At 50.4% G+C, this 24,615-nt stretch overlaps 1 protein-coding gene and 1 long non-coding RNA gene across 2 annotated transcripts in view; one reads left to right on the top strand and one right to left on the bottom strand.

Moving 5' to 3' along the window:
* The window catches only part of Pdgfb (platelet derived growth factor subunit B), an 18,945-nt gene extending 12,547 nt beyond the window's left edge, over positions 1 to 6,398 (top strand). The window contains exons 4-7 of the mRNA XM_034516005.2: positions 472 to 677; positions 1,834 to 1,978; positions 4,624 to 4,772; positions 5,067 to 6,398. Of these exons, the coding sequence (XP_034371896.1) occupies positions 472 to 677; positions 1,834 to 1,978; positions 4,624 to 4,748 (476 nt within the window). The 3' untranslated portion in view covers positions 4,749 to 4,772; positions 5,067 to 6,398. The remainder of the gene's footprint in view (positions 1 to 471; positions 678 to 1,833; positions 1,979 to 4,623; positions 4,773 to 5,066) is intronic.
* LOC143434122 (uncharacterized) lies at positions 45 to 24,615 on the bottom strand. Its single transcript, XR_013103378.1, has 2 exons — positions 24,433 to 24,615; positions 45 to 12,119 (listed from the first exon to the last, which is right to left on the bottom strand). It is a non-coding gene; the product is annotated as an uncharacterized LOC143434122 (long non-coding RNA).

Here is a 24,615-nt window from a genome sequence, read left to right as displayed (position 1 = left end):
AAATTTTCAAGATCAGTAAAAAAGAATAGACCAGTGCGCCCAGGTATGGTGGTGCACACCTTTAATCCCAGCACTCAGGAGTTTGTGGCCAGCCTGGTCTACAAAGACAGTTCCAGGACAGCCAGGGCTACATAGAGAAATCGTGTTTTGAATGAAACAAACCAAAACAATCAACAAAAGACCAAGGGAAGCCAACAGGGTAACAGTGCAGAAGGACTCAGGACAACCACAGAACTGTATGAATCTGAACAGTTGGGAGCTAGGTCCTGACTAAACATGTATAATGGCACACCGGATGATCTAACCTGATCTTGACCGTGCTTCTTGGGGGTAGATCTCGCTGTCACTGTTTTCAGATGGGGTCAACTGAGGCTCAGGGTGGTTCAGCCACCTACCCAAGTTCGGGGCTGTGTATGGATGGGAGAGGTTCCAAAGAAGTCGGTCTGCTCCTGACTGACCTCTTCCTTCCAGGTTCACTGGCAGCAGCAGAGCCTGCCGTAATCGCCGAGTGCAAGACGCGCACAGAGGTGTTCCAGATCTCGCGGAACCTCATCGATCGCACCAACGCCAACTTCCTGGTGTGGCCGCCCTGCGTGGAGGTGCAGCGCTGCTCCGGCTGCTGCAACAACCGCAATGTGCAGTGCCGGGCCTCCCAGGTGCAGATGCGGCCGGTGCAGGTGCGCAGAATCAGCCCCGCCCCGGGTCGGGCCCCGCCCCAGCGGCTGAGCAGCTGCTGCGGGTTGCAGAACTTTGCTGGGTCTTCCTGGTTCCTTCCAGAGGGGGATGCTTCTAGGATGCTTTCTCCAAGGTATCTCAGATCATAGGCGGTGAAAATTAGATGGAGCCCAGAATGTGACTTGGTTGAACTGCTAAGTGGACCAATGTCACCTGCTCTACAGGGACAAAGTCCCACAGTGCCCATGTCTTAATTCAAGCTGCCCAGATACCCTCAATGCTCCATCATCCTCAGGGGCTCCTACATTTTGGGACTCCAACTGTCTCTCTGACAAGCTTTGTCTTTAGTGAAGGCAGCACAGAGTGTCCTCTAGGTGGCAAGCACTGTGGCCCAGCTCTGTGGCTACCTCCATCTTTTTGGAGAGATGCTACCGATGCTGTTCTGTAGGAGGGCCCAAGAAGGCACAGCTGTCCTCTTAACAAAGGTGGATAGGTCTCTGTACCTTGGCTCAACCTCCCCCTTTCAGCTCCCCTGGGCACACCACACAAAGGTCAAAACCAGCCCACCCAGTGCACTGGCTGTATGGCTATGCCCTCTTTCTCTGCCTGTGGCCAGTCTCCTGCCTGTCTTCCATTCCTGGCCTGTCTCTGTGACTCAGAGTACAAATGGCATGCTATGCTTCCCCACCCACTGCCGCGGTATCTTCTGTCCCCAGCTTTAGGGATGGACACCTGACAGCTGCCTCCCCCCTCCAGCCTCTGTTCTAGATAAGGCCTCTTGCACTTCCTTCCAGATAACCATCTCCCCGCTCTGCTGCGGACCCTGGCCTTGGCCAGTGCTCCAGGAATGGGGACCTACAGGACTCAAGCTCTACCCGGAAATGCCTTTCTCCCACTCTGGGGGGTCAGGGAGATGGGAGTTGCTACAGCAAAGCTGGAGGCCAGGTCAGCTAGGTTGAAGGGCTTGTTTTGATGGAAAAGCTCTGAGAGGGGCAGAGGGAAAGGCCTGGCTATTGTTGGTTGAGAGCCTTTACTCTGCAGACAGGCCTACCTGTTGGCTTTCGAGGAAAGAATCCAGCACAGGAGACTGCCAGGCGCGTGAGGCCCCTCCTACACAGGTGGCTTCTACAGGGAAGTGTTGCTCATTCTGTCCTCCAGGTGAGAAAGATTGAGATTGTGCGAAAGAAGCCAATCTTCAAGAAGGCCACAGTGACCCTGGAGGACCACCTGGCCTGCAAGTGTGAGACAGTAGTGACCCCTCGGCCCGTGACTCGAAGTCCTGGCACATCCAGGGAGCAGCGAGGTAAACCACCTTCCCAGGGGCTGCTCTGTGGGGCTCAGCCCCAGCCTCTTTCCCTTACAACAGCTGGGAAGAGGACGGGTCTCTAAATCAGGGTCAGGAGGCTGGGGAGAGTGCTCAGTGGATAGAGTGTTTGCTGTGCACGCATGCAGACCTGAGTTTGAATCCCTGGCGTCCATATAAAAACCAAGGTATGGTATTGGGAAGGTGGAGATACGAGGGCCCCAGGGGACCAATCTAGCTGTTGGTTAGCTCCAGGTTCTGTGAGAGTCCCTGTCTCAGAAAACAGGAAGAGCAATAAGGAAGACTTGATGTCAACCTCTGGCTACACACACACGCACGCACACACACACACACACACACACACACGGGTGGGGGGCATCTAAGCCTACACAATGCATATACCACACAGAAAAGACTTAAACAGAGAGCGAATAAATATCTGGTTAAATTGATTTGAGACTTTTGGTCTCACTGAGAACAATCTAGATTCTTCTTAGCCCTAAGTGAGGTTGCAGCATCTGGCCTTGCTACCAACCAGTCCCCTTCACTCAGGACATCTCCTGGAGGTATACAAGTAAAGGCTGGGCATGCACGTAGCTGGGATGTGGAGAATGGGTCTAACGTTTAAGCATCTATCAGAGGCGTGCATGTCTGATTCTACAAAAGTCAGACAGTTAGGTTTGAGTTAGAAACGTCTCAGAGGCTCCTTCTCTCTGTGTAGTGGAAGTACCCACAGTCCAAAGATGCTCAGGCCTTGCCCCAGGTCTCACAGCCCAAGCTAGGCCAGTGGGAACCTAAAATGGCCTCTCTTGGCTCCTCCCTCAGCCTGGCAGGCCTCTGTGGCTTTTACTCACCTGCCCTACCATCTATAGGAAGAATTCTATTTTTAAAATTGACTTTTTTTTTTTTTTTTATTTTATGTGCAGTGGTGTTTTGCCTGCATGTATATGTATGTGAAGGTGTCAGATCCTGGAGTTGTGGACAGTTGGGACCTGCCCTGTGGGTGCTGGGAAGTGAACTTGGGTCCTCTGGGAGAGCAGCCAGTGCCCTTGACCCTCTGAGCCATCTCTCCAGCCCCTGTATAGGAAGAATTCTTAAGTGTTAGTATTGGAAAGTTAAGAATCCTGAGAGACTGGCCTCCAGGTTCCTCTTTAGCAGAGCACAGGACAGTGCTGGTGTTTTGGAATTCTTAGGCTCAAACCTGTGTCATTTGTGAGTTGTGTGAATTGGCACAGGCTTTTCCAGCCCAGCCTCCTGCACATGCCCTTTGGGGTTTCTCCATGCCCCATGCTTGTCATCCCTCCAGGGAATCTGTACTCTCCCCAGCTCTACACTGTAAGGAAAACTTTACATTTGCATGGAAGGGAGGCTACCTCAAGAGAGCCAGTCTGAGATGGACAGGCACCAGCCTTACCAGCAGAGGCCAGGAACTCTCCAATGGCTCCCAGGAAGTGCTGATCCCTGCCTGGCAGACATAGAGGAAGAAGAGAAATTAAGACTCAGTCTGATCCAGGGTTCCCAGGAACTGTCAGTTGGGCCAAATGTTGGAAGTGTGAAGCACAGATCACAGGGTTTCAAACACAGCTCTCTGCCTCAGTTTCCCCAACACTGTAGGATGAGTAAGACCCACTGTGGAAATAAAGGAGTGTATAGCAGTGCCAAGTTCATAGCAGGTGTTCACTGGGGTTCCTGTTTGCTTTATGCACTATCTCAACTGTAGGAGGTCACTGCTGCTTTTCAGGGTGGTTAAGTGACTTGCCTTGTGTCACTTAGCACCAGGAAGAGCCCAGGTTTGGACCTAGGCTGACCCCCTGACTAAGTCTCGGCCCAGCCCTCCATTCTGCTCTCCAAATGCCCAGGAATTTGGACAACAGGCACAGCTCTAACGAAAGTCTGGTTCTGGCCTAAAGCCTCATGGCCTCCTCATCTTGTGGCTTGGAGGAACCACAGGTTGGCTGTATAGGTCTCAGTAGGGAGAGCTAGCCAGAGAGATGGGAAGCAAAGAGGGTCACAGAGTGACAGGCCACCACTCAGTGTGTTGTGGCTGACTCTCACCCCGCAGCTTTGTGCAGGAACCAGGTTCCTTGGATAGCTACTTGATTTTTCTGCAGTCTGGCTATGGATGGAGGAGGCAGCTACACTGTGGCTCAAGGGCCCCAGTCCCCAAGTGACCTCTCCAGGCATGTAGTGAGACAGAGGGCTTGAAGCACAAAGGAGGGTTGTGCCAGTCCTCTGAGGATGGGTGCTTGATGGGTACACAAAGCCAACAGGACTTCCTGTCGGGCAGAGGGGTCCAGTGCCAGGCCACCTGCAGGAAGAGGGAAATCCATCTCTGGGTAGAGACAAGGACTTGAGGGCCACATAAACAAGAGTTTCCTGGGTCGGGCACTGCTTAGCAAATAGGCTGCCCTGTGGTCCATTCCCCTTTCTGTGAGGTGGGCCTGCTTCGCTCCCAGATAGAGAAAATGAGGCATAGAAAGATTCAGTCACGTCCTCAGAGCTGGTTAGTGGTGGGGATTAGCTTTGACCTCCTGAATGAAGTCTGTCCTCTCCATCCAGCCCTAAGGCTCACAGCAGGTATAGAGGCACAAGGAAAACGCTCTATCGCCATCAAATGCTGACAAACACTTGTTCTTCTTGAGCAGCCAGGACGCCTCCAGCTCGAGTGACCATTCGGAAGGTGCGGATCCGCCGGCCCCCCAAAGGGAAGCACCGAAAGTTTAAGCACACCCACGACAAGGCGGCACTGAAGGAGACCCTCGGAGCCTAGGGGCATCGGCAAGAGTGTGGGCAGGTGAGGATCCAGCAAGAAAGCCAAGCCTCAGATACTCTCTGGCTGTGACTTAGACTAGGGGTGAGAGGGCCAGGAGGGGCATTTGCTCCCTTCAACCCAGGCATCTCTTGCTTAAACCTCTCCGAAACAGGGTGCCTGCTTCACCACTCAAATTCCCCACAACTCCTCCATCCCAGCCTTGGGGCCTGCTGGAAATCAGCATGGTGACAGGAGCCCTAGCTCCTTGCCTTGGTATTGGGGCCAAGGGAGCCCCTGAGCCACCTCTGACCCCATGTCCCTCTTCTCTGCCCACAGGGTTATTTAATATGGTATTTGCTGTATTGCCCCCATGGGGTCCTTGGAGTGATAATGTTGTTCCCCTCGTCCGTCTGTCTCAATGCCTGATTCGGACGGCCAATGGTGCTTCCCTCACCCCGCGTGCCCAGCCATTTCCACCAGCAGCAATCGCTCAGCCTGCCCTGCAGCTCCAGAAGCAAACAAAGGACTCCACTCCAGGCTGCTGCTTCCCTCGACCCCAAGAACCTGGGACAAGTGTGCAGGAGCCTCGCGGGGGACTGTGGACTGGCCCCAGAGCCTGGCACTTAGCCTGAGGACCTCTGCATGTCCCGCTTGGCTCCTGGACCACTGGCCAGCCAGCAGGGAACATGTTCAGGCAGGCTAAGGCCCCTTGCAGTCCTGTGGCGGGTAGCACGGACTGGAGGAACTCTCATGGCACCCACATCTGCCACACACTCATCTCTCCCTGTCCCCCTCAGCCCACAGTGGCGTTTCATTTTATAAGTATGAAATCGTGGAAGACATGAACTCCTCTGATCAGGTGCCACACACCTTCTCTGATGAATTCGAGGTGCAGTGTGCTCGTGACTCTGCCTCTTCCCACCTCCCCTACATTCACTTCTGGTTCGTTTCTCTACCTCCACTCTGTCTTCTTCCTCATGTGCCCTTCAGTCTGCTCCTCCACAGGCTGCACAGATCCTGACTGAGGCTCTGAATGCCCCTGTCATTCCTCCCTAGGGCAGGAGACCTGTCTGTTATATTCTACTCCCGCTAAGCAGGGCAAGTAAGGTTGTATGGGATGTGTATTGCACACGGGCACTGCATGTGGAAACTGCTGTTCACACCCTAAATATGGCCAACTTATCTATTATGACGTTCTGGCCGAAGTAGGTCAAGCCTCTGAGGAAAGGGAGCCTTGTTTTAATTCATACCAAGGCCTTCTGTGGACTGGCCGTGTGTGCCCTGACCCAGCCTGAAGCTCAGAATGAGCCTGTGGTGCTGGGAAGCAACCCTGTTGTCTGCCCATTGCCCCCACTTCCTGGGTCTCAGCTGTCCCCTTCCTGGTAGGTGTGGGACACTAGGAGATCTCCAAGGGAGGGGCATCCCTCGCTGCACGTTGTCCCTCAGATCTTTTGCAGTTCTACCTGATGGCTCCTTCCAGGAAGCTAGCCAGTAGATTGGAAGTGGGGGAGAGAGGGCAAACCCTAGAGCCCTCTGGAGGATGGATTGATGCAGCCTGCCTTCCTCCCCCACTTCCCACCGCCTCCCAACCCCTGCACTTTTCCCCTCCCCATTCCTCCCCGCTTCCTTCAGTTTGTAAAGTTGGTGATTATATTTTTGGGGGCTTTCTTTTTATTTTTTAAATGTAAAGTTTATTTATATTCCGTATTTAAAGTTGTAAAAAAAAAAAAGCCACAAAACCACGTGAATCTTCCATAAGTCTGTCTGTTGGCATCGGGTGTGACAATTAACCTTTCCGTGTTGGCAGGATGTGTCAACAGCTTGCTACATGTTCCTTTCACTTGGGGAGGCTAGGCGCCATCGGGCATGCTCACGTATGCACGTGTGCATGCGTGTACACAGGCACACAAGACTATTGGGCCTGGCTCCCGGGGCAAGCCTCTATCTATCTCAGGGAGAGGGAGAGTTGGTCCTGGCCTCACAGCAGAACCTAACACCTGGGCTTCAAACCTGCTCCTGTGGAGAGATGGGTTTCTGTTAAGTGGGGGTTGGGGGTTGTCTTCAGGGGAATGAGTAGCTCCAGTGTTGTAGGGAGATTAGAAGAGGCCCCAGAAGGACTGTGGGGTTTATCAAAAAGGGCCAAGCACTGGGCTTTAAAAAGTTGTTTCTTTAAAAAAACAAAACAAACAAACAAACTGCAAAACCAACCAAGTCTTCGGAAATCTGCTACGTGGCTTTAGACTAGTCACAATGCTCAATCTGGTCACAGAGAGGATGGAAGGGGAACAGATTGGTGGCTGCCATGGCTGGGGCTTGGGCTCCTGTGTCTTCTCATTACCCTATTCTTTGGTGCTGGAGAGGAATCCAGCAGCATGTGCCGAGTAAGCCGACAATCGCTGAGCAATGCTGCAGCCTTCCTGTTGCCTCTGCTCATAGAGCTTGGATGCCAGCTTATACAAAGTCATATTCTGGCTTCTACTTAAAATGTAGAGTTGGTGGGGTGCCCAGGAGGGGACCCTGACTCACTGAAGAGATGATCAGAACCTAAGGCCACATAGCCCTGAAGTGCTGGGCTCCCTGCCTGGGTGTGTGCAAGGGCATCTGGAGACAACCTTGGCTAAGGTAGAGTCTCCCATCACCCCTTGAGCACTACCACAAATGTCTTTCCCTGGCAGCACTTCCAAAGCCATGTGCTTCTGTCTATCCTGAATCCCAACCTGTGCTTGAGCAGGGGGTCTAGCCCATGGTGGTGAGTGGAGCTGAGGGAAATTCCTGGAAACTCCTGTCCAGGCTGGCATTCTAATGTAGAACCACCCCCCCCATTCCCTGGAGCCCCAATTTTCAGTTTCCCAGACACTAGAGCCAGTGCTGGCCTTGGGGGATGGGGGTGGAGGAGACTAACCAGGATATAGAAATTGAAACAGCTGCAGGGCCCAGGGCATGGGACATCTTGACAGCTGCCAACAGCTGGACAATTTAACAAATGATGGCAGGAATTGTATAGAACTGCTTGGATCTGCCCTCTTAGCCCTGTTCCTTGCCAGGTAACCACACTGAGTCCTTGGACCTTCAGGGGCCTGGTGGACCTTCAAATCCTCAGGCTAAAGTGGTATTCTCCCCAAAACTCTTCTGCTGGAAGGCATTCTCATATTCTCTCTCTCTCTCTCTCTCTCTCTCTCTCTCTCTCTCTCTCTCTCTCTCTCTCTCTCTCTCTCTCTCTCTCTCTCTTCCCTGCCCCCTGCTGAGGGAGGCAGGCAGGTTTGAGACAGAATCTCACTGTATAGCATTGGCTGTCCTTGAACTTGTAGAGAGATCTGTTTGCCTCTGCCTCCTGAGTTCTGGCTCAGTACTCTTTGTACCTCCCTCGCCTCTGTGGTACCCCTCCAAGGAAAAGCCACGTGATTTATCTTATTCACTACTCCTTAGCAGCTCACAGGTGTCTGGTGTAAGACCGCTGTGAGCATCATATTCCATTATTGGAGGGATGGAGTGTGTCTGCCCCAAAGCACAGCCCTTCTGAATGAGCACATGGTATACCTGCAGAACTATAGACTAGACTGTCACTGTTGACAAGAGGTTTCTGTTTCTCACTAGCTTTCTGCTTGGTCCAGCATCTTCCTTGTTGGGGAGATCTGTGGAGGCTGAGATCATGTTCAGAACATGTGTCCAGTCTCATCTCTCTCCAAGTCTGCCCTCCTGTCTATCAGTCCTCTCATCTGTCCCTCTGTCTATCCACTGATCTGGTTTCATATATTTGTCTACCCATCCACCCATGTGCCCATACATCCACCCACCAACCCATCATTGATAGATATGTACATCCACTCCTCATCCATCCACTCATCCATCCATCTGTTATCCACCCACTCATTCACACATTCCCTCATCAATAATCCATCTATTCATACATGTCATTGTTGTGCCCATTCATTCAACTGCTCATCTCTCTACTCACCTACACATCCACCCATTCATCCATCAGTCTATTATGCACATACCCATCTACTTTCATCTACCTCATCCATTCATCACTCATCTATCCCATCCACCCACCCATCTACTCACACAACCATCCACATATCCATGAATGAGTCCATCCCTTTTCCTACTCCTCATCCCTGATCCATCTGCCCCACTCTTCCTCTGCTGAGTGTCGCTCATACCATATTCTGTCCTTGCCACCTCACCTTCTTAATCTCTGAGGAACTTGAAACCCACAGTGGAGGGGACACAGCTTAGCAGTGAACACCAGGTCCCTGTGGCAGCCTCATCTCCTCCCTCTGTGGGTCTCACAGGGCTGCTGCACAGGTTAGAAACACAAGGGCAAAGGCCTGCCCAGCGTGTTTGGCTTCTTAAGTGTTGAGATTTGTTCCATCCTCTCAGCATCCAGTGTCTAAGAGCAGTGTAGGGGGGACACTAGAGCCTAGAAGTGAGCATTGGGGTTCAGGTTCCCTGTGGCAACACCCATGCCTCTGCTCTGGGGCTGCTCTATTGTTCGGCTCAGTACACCTGGTGCCAGTCAGGCCAGGTCCCAGTGAGTCCCCACCTCCAACTGCACTTCCATGACCTACAACTTGTCCTCCTACAGATGGCAACAGTCCCCTTGAGGGACATTCATGAGCCTGACCACTTCTTCTCCTTAGGAAGTCCTGAATTTGAGAACCAACTTGGATGCAGGGCTGGGGGAGGCCACAAGTCCTTGGCCAGGCAACCCCAGTCAGATTTCTGGGCAACAAACACCCTTTTCTAGAAGATATGTCCTTATGGACTGCTGGGTACCACAATCTTCATGGCACAGGGTATGGCACCTTGTTACTGAAGTCCTAACACCTTGGGGGCCCAGAATCCTTTTGAGGTAATAAGAAAAGGACAGGCACACAGACACAGACACACACACACACACACACACACACACACAGTGAAGCTGCGATCTGGTATGGTTCCCTAATGTTACCACCACCTTTGACCCTGGAACCCCGGCTTGTTTATTAGAAGCAGTTCAGAAGGAGGGGTTAGTTAGTTTGGGTAGGAGGTCTCGGTAGGTGAGCAATCTCAGACTAAACATCCTGCAGGAGGAAGCTGCAGTCCCTCATCTGTGCACACCAGATTAATCACAAACCCTCATACTTGAACTTCTGAGGAAAGCTGCTTCTTTAGCCTGGCCCATATGGGTAATGGCTTTACCAGTTGGTCTCAACAGGTTGTGCCCATGTCAAAATCCACTTTCAGCCAGGCCTCCTCTGCTCCCTACCCACCGTGATGCATTTCTGCACTGGATGCGCTATTCAGACTATCGGCCTATTTCAGGACAGCAGGAGATCTAGGTTCAGTTCCCCTCATCTCTCACTCAGACCTGCAATTTCTGCTGTGTCCACCCCAGTCAGGGGACTGTATGTCTGCTCTGTAGCTCTCCAGCAAGCCAGTAGAGACCTGTGAGAACCATCCTCACTGATGTGGGCAGCATCCTGAATTCAGAGGGATCAATAAGAACGGTGGCACTCATGAATGCCGCTGGATCCTGAGACAGTCCTTGTATCCTCTGTGTGTGCACACTGCAAGCTCACAGCCCACTCCTCTGGGGCTTTGTTGGTATGAAGAAGCCAGGGCTTCACAGTGTTTAGCTTTAGATAGACTTGATCGTGGTCTAAAGTCCTCGCAGCATCCTGGGAATGGCAGGTCCAGCCTCAGCAGTGTGGCATCCAATATCCATCTATCTACGCATCGTACCCTCCTACCTACTCAGCCATCCATTTGTCCATCCATCATCTACTCGTCCGTCCATATACCCATCATCTACACATTCATCCTTCCTGCATCAATTCATCCATCCCATCATGCATTTGTCTACTCATCATCTACCTACTTATCTACCCATACATCATCCACCCACTATCCATCCATGCTCCACCCATTCACCCATAATCCTCCACCCATAATCCTCATCATCTACCATTTATCCATCTCGTTATCCACCCATCATTTGCATAATTGTGCATCTAGCATCCACTATCTGTCATCCATCCATCCATTATCTACCCACTCATGTATCCATCCAATACCCATCTACCCACCATCATTCATTTGTCTATCCACCCACCCCTTCCTTCACCAGCAGTGAAGGATCTCTGTGGAGACCCTAGGTTCAGGATATCCCAAAATGCTCCTCAAGGGTTGTGATCCCCTGACAATGATGTGATTCACCATTCTGTGCATCAGGTCTGGGTTTTGGTTTCAGCTCTCAGCCCCGAGGCTGCAAGAATCAAACTTCCAGGCAAGCCATAGAAATCCTCAGGGTTTGCTCTCGGTTATTTTCTGTTCTGTTCTGCTCTAGTGGTGCTGAGAATGGAACCCAGAGCCTTGCCATGCCAGATAAGCCATGGAAGCATACTCTGTCTTAAGCCCCCAATTCTCAGTCTGGGTCGTGTGTGAGTCCAAAATTCAGAAGTTTCGGATATTGTACCCTTGACCCCCCCCCCCCCCACTGCCACAATGGCAATCCTCTTTCCTTCTAAGTCTTCATCTTCAGTAGGCTCTTCAGTCGAGGTGATTCCAAGTGTCAAAGCTGACATTTTGTCTCAGGCTGCAGACCAGGTATCCTGGCTCCAGCTGTTTTAACCACATGCCCAATCTTACTAACTCATCCCCAAGCAATCCCCATAACCAGTTCCAGCTTCCCCAGGCCTCTTCCCATAGCCACCACCTACAGCCAGTCCAGCCTCCAGTTTCTATGTGAGGCAATGTTCTTCATCACCAGCAAGAGAAAGCACTGGCTAATGTGAGGAGAAAGATGCTTAAGGAATGGCTATGCAAAGATTGGGTGCTTCACAAGTGGCTAGCAGGCTGGAGAGCTGCTCTCTGGACATATGCTACGTTGCCCTGTGACTGGCACCTCCTACTCCAGGCACACAGCACAGCACTGTTGCCTCAGGGCTCAGCCAAAAAGGCTCAGTTCATAGCCTGCATTTTGCCTTCAATCCTGACTTAGTGCACTGGATCCAGGGAGTGTCCGAGTACCCATTGTTCTGGTTTACTGTCTGGATTTGGCCATAAACTCCAGGGGTGGGAGAGTGAAATTCTCTGTTGGAGCCCTGATCCTGATGTAGTTGCAGGCACACACGAGCACATAGTAGGTGTTGCTGAATCAGAGAATTTTTTTGACCTACGGGCCCAAGTCAAGGGCAAGATGACCACAGCCCTGGGCTCAGATGTGAAGGTAGAAGGCAGCAGAGTCCTCTGCTGTCTAGGTGTCTCAGTTCAGACAGAATTTTAGAAAATCAAAATTAGCAAGCCTTTAATCCCAGTAGCAGAGGTAGCCAGATATCTGTGAGTTTGAGGCCAATCTGATCTACACAGTGAGTTCCATGACAGCCAGGGCTATATAGAGAGACCCTGTCTCAAAAGAAAGGAAGAAAGGAAAAATTAAACATATACAAAGCTGGACATGATGCCACATACCTATAATCCCAGCATCTGGGAAGCTGAGGCGGGAGGATTATGAACTGTAGGCCAGAGGTCCACTGGGAAGGTGTTGCAAGCTCCACTGGCTCTGTCTGAGGACACAACTGTGGACTTGATTTGACAAGCATGACAGGACCTGGATACCACTCAGGGGACCCTTTACAGAGAGCCAGCGATGGAGAGTGACAACAGCCTGGTGTTTTGGGGGCACGGAAGGAGCAAATTTGAGTTGATCTTCACTTTGGAGCATAGACTTGGGCCACAGAGGGTAGCAGGAGCCTCAGGATGGCTCTGTCAGCCACCTGCACAGTGACCACTGCACCTGAGACCAAGACACCAGTGGCAAGTTGTAACACCAACACCATGTGTCAAGTGATGAGGTGGCGGGGTGTCTGTCCTGTGTGTGAGGTCTGTTGTCAAGACCTCTTGTTCCCCTGAGGTGCTAAGAGCAGAGCAGAGGACACAGAGACGTCTTATAGGTCAAAGTGCATATGTTCCCTCTGTCATCCAGGACCCCTGTGGCTGGTGGGCACGAAGCCAGCAACCCTTCCTCTCTCATGAACACCTGTTCTTTGACCAAGCTCACATCTGGTGACATACTCCTCAGCCAAAACTGCAGTGCTGTCTTTTGGGGCTTTCAGCCGTGTCTAGTTGTCTCAGGCAGTCTGCTGTGTGAGTGTCCACTCCCATCACTAGGCCAACTGGACCCTTGGCACCTGGACAGCCATGTGAGATTGATTCTCTCTCTCTCTCTCTCTCTCTCTCTCTCTCTCTCTCTCTCTCTCTCTCTCTCTCTCTCTCTCTCCTTTCTCTGTCATCTTTGATGGCCTAGAATTTGCAAGGTCAAACAAGGGGGCCTCAGACTCACTGAGATATGCCTGCCTCTGTCGTCCCCTTTCCAGATTCCCTTACAAGTGTCACTGACTTCTTGCTGCCCTGACCCTGTGTGGTGACTCCTCTCGCCTGCACTGTGTTCAGAGTCCCACCCCCTTATCTTTCTGAAAAGACCCATTTCTGTGATTCATGTACACAATATGATGCCCCTATGGAATAACACTTTCCTTATCCTCCCTTAAAAATTACTTTTAATGCAAATAAATTCAGGATGGACCCAAATTCCAGAATTTCAATTAAAGTCCACCCCTACTCTCAGCCCACACTTTAGGCTCCTAGAGGCTGAGAGGTACCACTCCCATACTCTATGCCTGCCTTATCCTTGTTTCCAAGATGCAAAAAGGCCCCGTGACGGGTCTGTCAGCTTCTACACCATGTGTCCATATGTTCTATATTGGGTTACACCAGCCTAGTTGTGCCCTGTGTGTGCCTCCCACTCCCCACCTAAATCCCACCAACATCTTCAAAGTCAACCTCAAGGTTACTGCCAAACTGACCTCAGAGGAAACTGACCATGAGCTACTGTGGAAAACAAGATGAAAACAAAATTATATAAAAATTATATATATACACACACATATATGTGTATATATATATATATATATATATATATATATATATATATATATATATCTCACAGGCGTTTAATCCCAGCACTCAGGAGGCAGAGGATGGCAGATCTCTGTGAGTTCAAGGCCACCAAAATCTATGTAGTAAGTTGTTCCAGGCCAATCAGGGCTACATAGACAGACCCTGTCATAAAAAGAATTTATAGAATTATGCTTTGATTTAGCAACTCCATCCCTGGGTTTACACCACTGAGAACAAGAAGCAGTCACTCAAGGAGGGATTTGAACAGTCTTAAATCATGATACCTAGATATCCATCAGTACCTGTGGATGTGCTCCATCTGCACAACAGAGTACTATTTAGCCCTGAATAGGAGGGGCCTTTTGACATACAACTGAAAGTGTCTCTAGGGCATGTGCTAAGTGAAATAAGCCAGGCACAAAAATCCATATACTTTTGCATCTCATGTCCCTGAAGTCCCTGGAGCAGTCAGACTCATGGAGGCAAGCGGCAAGCATGATGGAAGGTTAGAAGAGACGACAGGTTAAGTACAGCTAAACGGGCAGAGAATTCCTATTCTGCTAGAATCTAGCACCTAGACAAAGATGTCAAGGAGAATGGTGGTGCTGGCTTCGAGACACCCCCAGTGGCCCTGAACTGTGAACTCGGAAACAGCAGAGGTCGGAAACTCCATGTTAAGTGTATGTTATCATTAAAAAAGAAAATTAGGGACCAAAGATTGCCCCGTGGCCCTCCTGGCCAGCACGGGCTTCTCTTCTGAGTCTGTCAAGGTATTCTGACCCTTGAGCTAGGAAAGATGCCTCTCTGAGGCCAGGATCTATATCCAAGGCCTCAGCCCGTTGTCCTTGCTGCTCCTTCATGACAGACTAGCAGCTGTCACCAAGATACATGTGGATGGTGGAAATGAGGATTGGGGGCTCAACCCAGCCCTCACCAGCTCCCACCCACAGTGGGCACTGAGTTCTGTAACCACACCCCCTTTCCAAACACTGGAATTGTCCCCTGTCAGCTGCAGAGCTCTGAGTTACCAGTCCCTACTCTCAGAACAGAGGGAAACAGTCATGGAGTGTGTTGATGTAGGTAGGGACTGAAGAAGGCCCACCACCCAGGACTCTGTCTTTCCAGCATTGAAGCTCCAGTCCAACCGTGTGGTGACCTAACGAAGGTCCCCAGACTTGCATAGCAAGCACTTAACTGACTGAGCCAACTCCCCAGCCCTGGTTCTGGCTTTGTGTCTACTACCTAAGTGTCTGGGTGGGTCTGTGATGCTTGCGCACTGCTAAGCAGGCTGTCTGAGCCGAGAACCCTTGTCTGTGTGCTGAATCAGCAGAAACGAAACGCTGTGCTCGCAGCCCCAGAGATGGATCCTGATTGATCTAACCAGGGTGGTGAACATCTGATTCCCCTGGAATAGTGGTTGGTCTAAGCGTGGCCATGTGACTTCATTCTGCCTAATGAAATCTGAAAGGAAGTCTGTGCTATTCAGGGGTGGTGAGTGTGGGGGTTCTTCCCCCAAAAGGCCGAGCGTTCTGCAGAAGTGGCAAGGTCCACTTCTCTACCTTCCTGTGTGACTACTGACATGACGTGTTAAGGATCAGCAGTCATTTTGTAGAAATGAGGCCGAAGGAATGCTGCAAAGATCAAGGGGTAAGGCATGGTACCTGCCTGTAATCTCACCACACAGTAAACTGAGGCAGGAGAATCGCTGCCGGTTCAAGGCCAGCTTGAGCTGTATAGCAAGACTCTGTCTCAAAAATGAAAAAAGGAGGAATGAATGAAGCAAAGAAAGAGACGGACAGAAAGACGGCTCTGATGGGGTGGAGCCAACTGTCGCTACCTCCTAATTTCTGGAAGGATCTTCAACTCTCTCCCCCCACGCTGCTGCAAGAGGAATTTTTCTTCTTTTTTCTTCTTTATTTCATTTGCCTGTGACTCATTGCTTTTACACTATCATGCCGGCTGGCAAGTGCTTTTATCTGACCTCAAGCTCTTTTCCATCTTGGCTAAGATGCAGATTTCTGAGCTTCCTGCCCTTTCTGCCCTGGGCAAGCAGGTGAAGCCGCCTGACCCTGGGGGGAGGGGGGGAGAACGTGTTGAGAGGCTGAGAAGGAGTCTGAATCGTGGGTTTGGAGATGATTACTCAGGCTTCCGCTGAGAGGGAGGGCTGTTGTAGGCCTATCTCCTGGAAACTGGGACTCCTTGGGGGGAGGGAGTTTGCTGCAAGGAGAGAAGCCAGAAAACATCCTCAGCTCAGTCTAGCCCCAGTCCTAGGTGGTGTGTGTGTGTGTGTGTGTGTGTGTGTGTGTGTGTGTGTGTGTGTGTCTGTCTGTCTGTCTGTCTGTCTGTCTGTCTGTCTGTGGTATATGTATATGTTCATGTGGATGTGTGCATACATACAGAGACCAAAGTTGGCATGGTGTCTTCCCCTGTTGTCTTCCACCTTATGTTCTTAGACAGTGTCTCTCACTGAAGCTGGAGCTCACCAGTTCGGAGAGCTAATGGCTCTGAACCTCCAGTGACCCACGTGTCTCTGTTTCCAGCACGGGGCTATAGACTGGTGCTGCCTGTTATTTGGGATCCAAGTTTAGGTCCTTGATCTTGGGCAACAAGCGCTTTACCAGCAGAGCCACCCCCTCCCTCCATTTTCTGTCCTTGAGGTGAGGTCTCATGTAGCCTAGGCTAGCCTCAGCCTCATTGACAACCAAGGATGACATTGAACTTCTGATGTGCTTGCTTCTACCTCCCAAGTGCTGAGGTTACAGGCATGCCCCTGTCATATTATTTCTCGTACATATTTATTTTTCTTTTGTAGACAGTGTCTTGCTGGGTAGCCTAGACTAGCGTTAAACTCATGATCCTCCTGCTGTACCTACCCTACTGCTGAAATTGCAGGCGTGTGCCACCATACCCAGATTCTGCCTCTGCTCTTCCTTCAGCTCCTTGTAGCCTGGCTAGGGCTGCCCCATCACTCACTCAACCTTTCCTGCTTCCCTACTATGTGTCAGAACCCATAGTAGGTACAGGGGACACCCTTAATAGGGGACCAAGACTCTGTGCTGGGGCTAGGGAACAAGAGGAAGTGGGGCTTCAGAGAAATGAACACAGCATGCAGAAGGATCAAAGATGACCTACTATGTGCCAGATACCAGCCCTCACAGTTCTGCCCCTAGTGAGCCCCACCTATTGGGAGTGCCGTAAAAGTGTGTATTGGCACCCTTCCTCTGTGGGTCTGTGTTGAGGGGGTGTGTATGTGTGTGCACAGCTGTCTGTGGGTGTGGTAGAAGCCTCTGTACTTGTATGTGTATTTGTATGCTAGCAGCTGTGTGTGTGTGTGTGTGTGTGTGTGTAAAGAGGAAGGTAGGGCAAGAAGAGCCTGAGTCAGACCTCCCTGGTGGCCTCAGTGGCAGCTAAGGTCTGGGGTTCTCCTCCCCCCTGGTCCTTGGCTCTGTTAGGGTAGGGTAGGGTAGGGTAAGGTAGGGCCGGGCTGAAGCTGGGCCTCTGTGGGAACTAGGGCTGGGCCCAGCTGGAACTGTTTGCCTTTCCTGGGTGACTGATGGCATGGAGCCGCCGCCTTCCCATGACAGATGCTGGAATGTTTCGCTGATGGAGGCAGAAAGCTCCACAGTGGGGCCTCCCCCAGCCCTGTGCCTGGACACCTGTCAGGCCTGGGAACCTTCCAGACCCATCCTGACCCCACTCCCAACTCCTGCCTCCCAGGGTACCAGGCTAATTAGAATCCCTGCTCCCGGAGGGCCACAGGGAGCCTGAGACAGCAGGACTGGGCCGTTTTCCCTCATGGGCAGAGCCCAGCTAGGGACTAAGTTGTCATTCATGGTACCTACTTAGGTCCCAGGGGTGCTCCTCAGGGGTCATCTAGGACCTAGGGATGCTAGGCAGCCCCAGGATGTGGCGCCTTGGGGTTCTCTGAAGGGCTGTTACCTCCCCACACTACACTCCAGCGGCTTCCTCCACTAGATGAGGCCTAGATTGGGAACCTGAGAGGGCATGGTTTGCGGGGGACGACTTGAGTCTCCATGGCTGAAGACTCACTTTGATTCCAGGTTGGTGCCCAAGCTTATCTCTAGTTCAGGGCCTCATTGTCAGCAGGACCCTAAATTCCCAATCAATGTCTGAAGTGTGTGTGTGTGTCTGTCTGTCTGTCTGTCTGTCTGTCTGTCCTGTAAAGTAGATGGGCTGGTGGGATCTGGATCCTGACTGAGAGGCTGTGTGCTTCTTAGTCATGACAAGATTTCTCAAGTGATCTGACGCGCAAGGCCTTGAGGTATTTTTGAGTGGGTTTCCATGCTGACCATGGGTGCTGATCTCACAGGGGACACAGGCACTCCTGGGACAGTACCTTATCCCCCAGGGTGGATTCAGACTCTAGAATCTATTTCACAAATACCCCCATGGCTTTCTTAATGGGCTAGAGAGGGATGTAGCAGCTTTTTTTCTCAAAGATCCAGCAGCAAATGAGTCACTGTGACTGAATACGATGGCCCTCATATTCTCAGTCATATGAATACTTGGTCCCCAGCTGATGGCCTTGTTTGGGGAGGCATGAGAGGTATGGCCTTGCTGGAGGAAGTACAGTCACCGGAGACAGGCTTCCAGGTTTCAAGAGACTCATGTTGTTCCAGGTTTTCCCTTGCTGCTTCCTGTTTACAGTTCAAGATGTGAGCTCTCAGCTTCTGTCCCAGGAGCCGTGTCCGTGTCTGCTGCCCGTTACCATGCTTCCTCACCATAGTAGACCCTTACCTCTCTGGGACTATAAGCCAAATAAACCCTTCCTTCTATAATTGTCTTGATTATGTTTTTTTTTTTTTTTTCTGCAGAAATAGAATAGAAACAGTCACCTTGGAATACAGACTGATTAGCCAGGTCTGGGGCCTGGGACCGAATGTCTACCAGCACTCTGGCAGGAGAGGAGAGGAGAGTATACAAAGAGGCTGGCTGCAGTAATTCTTGGAGCTGCAGAGGGCGGTTGCCCAGACAACCATGTGATCCAGGAGACCTGGCCCCTATCGTCAGGATGTCTGGAATGATCAGAGCAAACAGGCCTATTATAAGCTGGGTCCTGTTATCTAGTGGATCACTGACTTAGAAGCACTGTCTTTTGAAGACCTACTATGCACATCTGAGTGGCAGGTGACACTCACAAACCTTGGTCTTGCAGAGTGGAAGTCAGGGGAGATGGTGTGGACGGCTCCACCCTGCTCTTAATTTGAAACTGATACCACAGAGAGGAAGGATGGCCTCAAAATTTGCCACATGATTAACCAGACTGCCAGCTAGGGGTCTCCATTTTCCTTCCTAGAAGACAATGGCTGGAAAGAGAAGACTGGGCAGAGGAGGCCTGGGAGACCAGGGAAACTGGAAAGATGAGGATGGATGGAGTCAGTAGGCTAGGGCTTCATCACATCCAGAGGCCAGCAGCTTGCTGCTTCAGTGTGCATGCGTGTGCGTGTGCCTGTGTGAATGTACGAGCATGCCTTCCCACGTAAGTGGAGGTCAGAGAAGCACTTGGTCCTGTCACTTTTCTCCTTCTACTGTATGAGCTCTGGAGATTGAACTCAGGTTATCAGGCCTGGCTATGAGTGTCTTGACCTCCTGAATCATCTCACCAGCCCCACCCTCTTAAAAAAAGTAAACCTCTGGTGTTGTGATCGTTGTAGATCCACAAACGGCCATAGGGAACACCATGAGGATCTTGCAACCCTAACCAGTTTCCCCAGTAACAACCTATTACAAAGCTAGAGAACGGAGTCACAACCTAGATGGTCAAAGCCTAGATTACCAAATGCCCATGAGCCAGGGGCTCCTCAAGCTGCCCCTTACCCCACCCCAGCTGTCCCCGATCCAAGCCACGCTCCTCATCCCCTGGCCTTGGCTGCTACACTCATCTCTGCATCTTTGGCATTTCAAGAATGCCACATAAATGGAATGGCAAGGCATGTAACCTTCGGGGGCTGGCTTTTCCCACTCAGCAGAACCCTCTGGAGAGTCATCGGGGGCTTGTGGATCAATGCCTCGCTCCTCTTTATCTCGGAGTAGTTTTCCATGGTGTGGATGTTCCATGGCTTGTCTAGCTGTCACGTGTTGAAGGACGTCTGGGCAGTTTCCAGGTTTTGGGTGTTATGCATAAAACTGCTGTAAACATTCCTGTACAGGTTTTTGTGTGAGCATAACCTCACATTTCTCTGGGAGAAGTGCCCAGCAGTGCAATTGCTGGGTTGTACAGTGTTTGCATGCTTAATTTTCAAAGGAAACTGCCAGACTGTATCCCAGAGCGGCCGTACAGTTTTACATTCCTGCCAGCAAAGTCCAAGCGATCGTGTTTCTCTGCTGTGTCGCCAGTGCGCGGTGGTGTCACTATACTTCATTTTTATTTCAGCCATTCCGATAGGTGTGTAATAGTATTTTGTTGTGGTTTAAAAAGTGCATTCACTAATGGTTAGTGATATTGAACATACTGCCGTGTACTTATGCCATCTGTAGATTCTCCCTGTCATTCTCTGTCTCTACTCCCCAATCCTTTTTGCAGAGATATAGTCTGAATCCAGGGCCTTGCACACATTAGGCACGTGCTCTACCACTGAGCTACATCCCCAGCCCTTTAAGATATCTATAGATCGATAATTTATTTATTTTTATTTTATTGTCTAGGAGTATTTGTCTACATATATATCTGTGCCTGGTGCCCAAGGAGATCTGTAGCAGGACACTTATTCTGCTACATTGTATTTGCGGTGGAGCCCCACGATTAGGCAGTAGAGGAGGAGGTGGAGCTGGGAAAGAAAGAGAAGAAGGGGAGGAGAGAAAAAGAGGAAAGGGAGGAGAGAGGGAGCAGCCATGGAAAACCATGGATGGATCGAAAGCTGTCCTGGATAGCAACTTCTATCAAAAGGTTAGATATTGGGTAACAACTCTAATTGTGTGGGCATCTTGTTGACTGAACATTTCTAAATATATAAATCCTTTAGATAATTATTAAACTTTAAGAGTCTCATTTCTATGCAGAGCCATCCCCCACACTGGCATCTCATGGGTGCCAGGGCCTGTGTGCATCTAGCTAGCCAGAGCCCTGGTCAGAGCTGAGGAGCAATGGGACCATGGTGGCTGCCCAGGAACAAGCTGTCTGGGCGCCATTTTCTAAATATCTCCCCTACAGAGACCCTGAAGAGGGCTTTACATTCTCTAGAACTGGAGTTACAGATGGTTGTGAGCCATCATGTAGGTGCTGGAAATTGAACCCAGGACCTCTTGCAAGGGCAGCAAGTGCTCTTAACCACTGAGCCATCTCCCTAGCACTTTTTATTTTTAATTGTGTGTATGTTTGTGTGTGTGTGCATATGTGCACATAAGTGCAGGTGCCTGTGAAATCCAGAAGGGCATAACACTCAACAATCCTCCTGCCTCAGTCTCCTTAGTGGATCACAGGCAGGCATGCACCAGCAAATTTAGCACCTGTGATCCTCTTGGGTACAGCCTCTTCACCCATTTTCACCATGTATGTGCCCATTTTCTCTCTTTTCTCCCCCTTCTGTATTGTTGAGTTGTGAGAGTTCTCACACATTTTAAACACTGGTGCTTGGTTGGGTAAGAGGCTTGAGAGCATCCCCACCCCAACACCCCCCCATCCCAGTGTGGACTTCCCTGTCTCATCCTTGCAACAAGGTCTTCCACAGAGAAACAGACTTGCATTTGATGGATTCAAAGTTATCCCATCTTGCCTTTGTGGCTTGTTGTTTGTTGCCAGAGGTATTAAAAAAAAAATAGGACCAGCAGGCTTCCTGGCTCTGCCACCAACTCTCTCAGCCCTGTAGTCCCACACACCAGTAACCAAATTGAACCACCAAGTTCCTGCACTAAGCCCAGCACTGTCAGGCCACCTGGCCCCAGCTGGGTGTTCTCATCTTGGCAGGCTCACTGGCTGGGCTGGAGCTCCCGAGCTCCCCTCGAAGCCACGCCATCCCCACGCAACGACCGTCCACCCCGCGGCAAGCTGCTATAACACCCATAAACCCGGTAGAAACAAAACTCTTGTAGCTTATAATTAGCCAGTCAGATTTATATATCAGTAAATACTCAAATCACAAAATGCCCACACAATAATTTTAAGGCCAATTGATAATTGGTACAAGATGCCCACACAGATTAGACAAGGTATCCCAATTATTCTAACCCTATAAGATATTCATAACTACCTGCTTAAAGCCACGCCGGTTCACGTCCGCCTCCATCTTCGCCTTCCTCTCTGTCCCCCCTCCAACTCTTAGCTCTGCCTCTCTTTTCCCTGTCCAATCACAGACCACCTCTTGCACTGATATTTAAGTAGATTGGACAGGGAAATTCCTACAACAGTCCTTCCTTTGGCTTTTGAAAACAGGGTCTCATATAGCCCAGGATTGAATTTCTGAGCCCCCTGGATCCCTCCCTGCCCAGGGATCCATGGGTATTTGCTATCATGCTGGGTGTGTGTAGCCCTGTGTATGAATCCTAGGGCTTTGTCCCAGGCAAGCCTCATCAAGTGAGCTACACCCCGGCCCAGCTCGAGCTGTTTGGATCAAGTATGAGAGCTGTGTGGTTAGTTCTGAACTCTTAACGATTTCCTTCTAGTTTCTTTTCCTCCAGACTCTGTGTGTCTTGTGTGTGTGTGTGTGTGTGTTTGTGCGTGCATGTGGCCTCTATCATTATCCATATCCTCCCCATCTCGCTCTATTTTTTTTTCTCTCTCTCAACAGGGACTTGTTGAGACCCGTACTGACCCATGCTTGGGAGCTACAGTGTTGCAGACCACGCTTTGGGGCCAAAATGTCGAGGACTGCTCTGTTGCTCTGGTCGGCGGGTCAGGGCCTAGCAAAAGAAACGAAGAATGGAGACAAGACAGGGTGTGTAGTCAAGTCTCTCTCGTTTATTGTCTCTCTTATTATCTCTCCTTTTCTCTTATTGTCTCTCTTCTTGTCTCCCTCATTGTCTTTCTCATTGAAGGGAAGTCCGGGGTATTTATATACTTTGTCACATGCCTTGTAGGTGCGTGGATAGCACGTGCCTTGCAGGTGTGGATATGACGTGTGCCTTACAGGTGTATATAGCGTAGATAGCACGTGCACCATGCACCTTGCAGGCGTGGACAGCACGTGCGCCTTACAGGTGTGTATGGCATGGATAGCACGTGCACCATGAGCCTTGCGGGCATGGATACCACGTGCGCCTTGCAGCTGGGGGCACTAAACAGCGAAACAAGATATGTGGGATATCAGAGTGTGCTTCAGCTGTTGTAGGCTGTTGAAAACCAAGTCTCATGTCAGGGTATACGGCTCAAGACGGTTGCAAAGCTGATAGCCGCTTTCTGCTACAAGTCGGCTCCCAACAGGGACTCACATCTTACTATGTAGTTCTGGTAGTTCTGGGTAGCCTGGAACTTAGTATGTAGAGCAGACTGGCCATGAACCCATAACTGGAGTTACAGGAAGTTGTAAGCTGTCATTTGGGTACTGGGAATTGAACCCAGGATCTCTGAAAGAGCAGCCAGTGTTCTTGAGTGCTGAGCCATCTCTCCAGCCCCAAGACAAGATCTATTACTGAAACGGAAGCTCGCTGGTTCAGTCAGCCAGGATGGCCAGCAACATCCTGAGATCCCTGTTTGCCCTCTCTGCTCCATGTATGACTACATACATGTGCTACTACCACAGACAAGGGCTACTAGTACATACAAATGCTACAATGACAGACGTGTTATTGTGCCTGATTTGTATGTGGGTACTGGGGAATCTGAGCTCTCTCTCTGGCCAGCATCTGTGCCATCTCCATGCCCTTCCCCCAAATTTTTATGTTTTTACACTTAAGATTATGTTTCAAGAGCAGGGTGCAGAGAGGCACACAGCTTTAGTCCCAATACTCAGGAAACAGGTGCCGGCAAACCTTTGTGAGTTCAAGGCTAGCCTGGTCTGGTCTACACAGTGAGCTACAGGACAGTCTAGGCTACATAGAGAGCCTTTGCCTCAAAACAAGACAAAAATATGCCTATGGCCCCAGTGCTGTGGGGCAGACACTGGTGGACCCCCAGAGGGCTCAGTAATCAGTTGCTCTAGCTCTGACTCAAAAAAAAAAAAAAAAAAAAAAAAAAAAAGAGGGGTGCAGGGACAGCAGCACAGCTCCGTGGGGTAAAAGTGCCTGTCTGACTAACTGAGTTTGACCTCTGGAACCTAATGTGGAAGGAGAGAACTGACTCCTGAAATTGGCCTCTGCCTTCCACTCATGCACACTCATTTTGCCTGTACTGTCTCTCACACACTCATCAACAGCATCAACAGCATCAACAGCATCAACAGCATCAACATCATCAACAGCATCAACATCATCAACAGCATCAACGTCATCAACGTCGTCGTCGTCGTCGTCGTCACCGTCATCATCATCACCTTAACATATACTTTACAAGAGTGGCAAATGATGAAGAAAAATGCACCAATGTCAGCATGTACCCGCCACAGGTTCACAAGCATGCCTGCATGCCCATAGGCTACACACGAAGAAAGACAAAACAAACCAACCAACCGTTTCAATGACTCCAGTTGCTTTTCTATATGTACTTTGGAGTAATCTTTCCTATAGTTACCCACCCCCCCAAAAAAGCTGAGATTTTTACAACCTATAGTTTTACAATAAGCCTTAAACAGCACAAATGCTGGGCAGCTGCCTACCCTCTGTGCTGCTAGAGTCTACTTTATATCGATAACCGCGAGTTATTACTTACTATTAGAGGAAGCAGCGTACTTCTGGACAAATCACACCAAACCAGCACAGATCTCCCGTGAGAGGCTTTTATTATAGAGGTGCCTCTGAAAGAGGGGGTAGTAAGGGGAAGAAGGGATGAAGAGAGAGATAGGTCGAGGTGTATGCCTTGTATTCAGGCCATGATGCAATGTGACTCAGGTGA

This window comes from Arvicanthis niloticus, chromosome 13, assembly GCF_011762505.2.
Source record: "Arvicanthis niloticus isolate mArvNil1 chromosome 13, mArvNil1.pat.X, whole genome shotgun sequence".
In the NCBI taxonomy this organism is placed as follows: domain Eukaryota; kingdom Metazoa; phylum Chordata; class Mammalia; order Rodentia; family Muridae; genus Arvicanthis; species Arvicanthis niloticus.
This window is presented reverse-complemented; position numbering and strand designations above follow the sequence as displayed.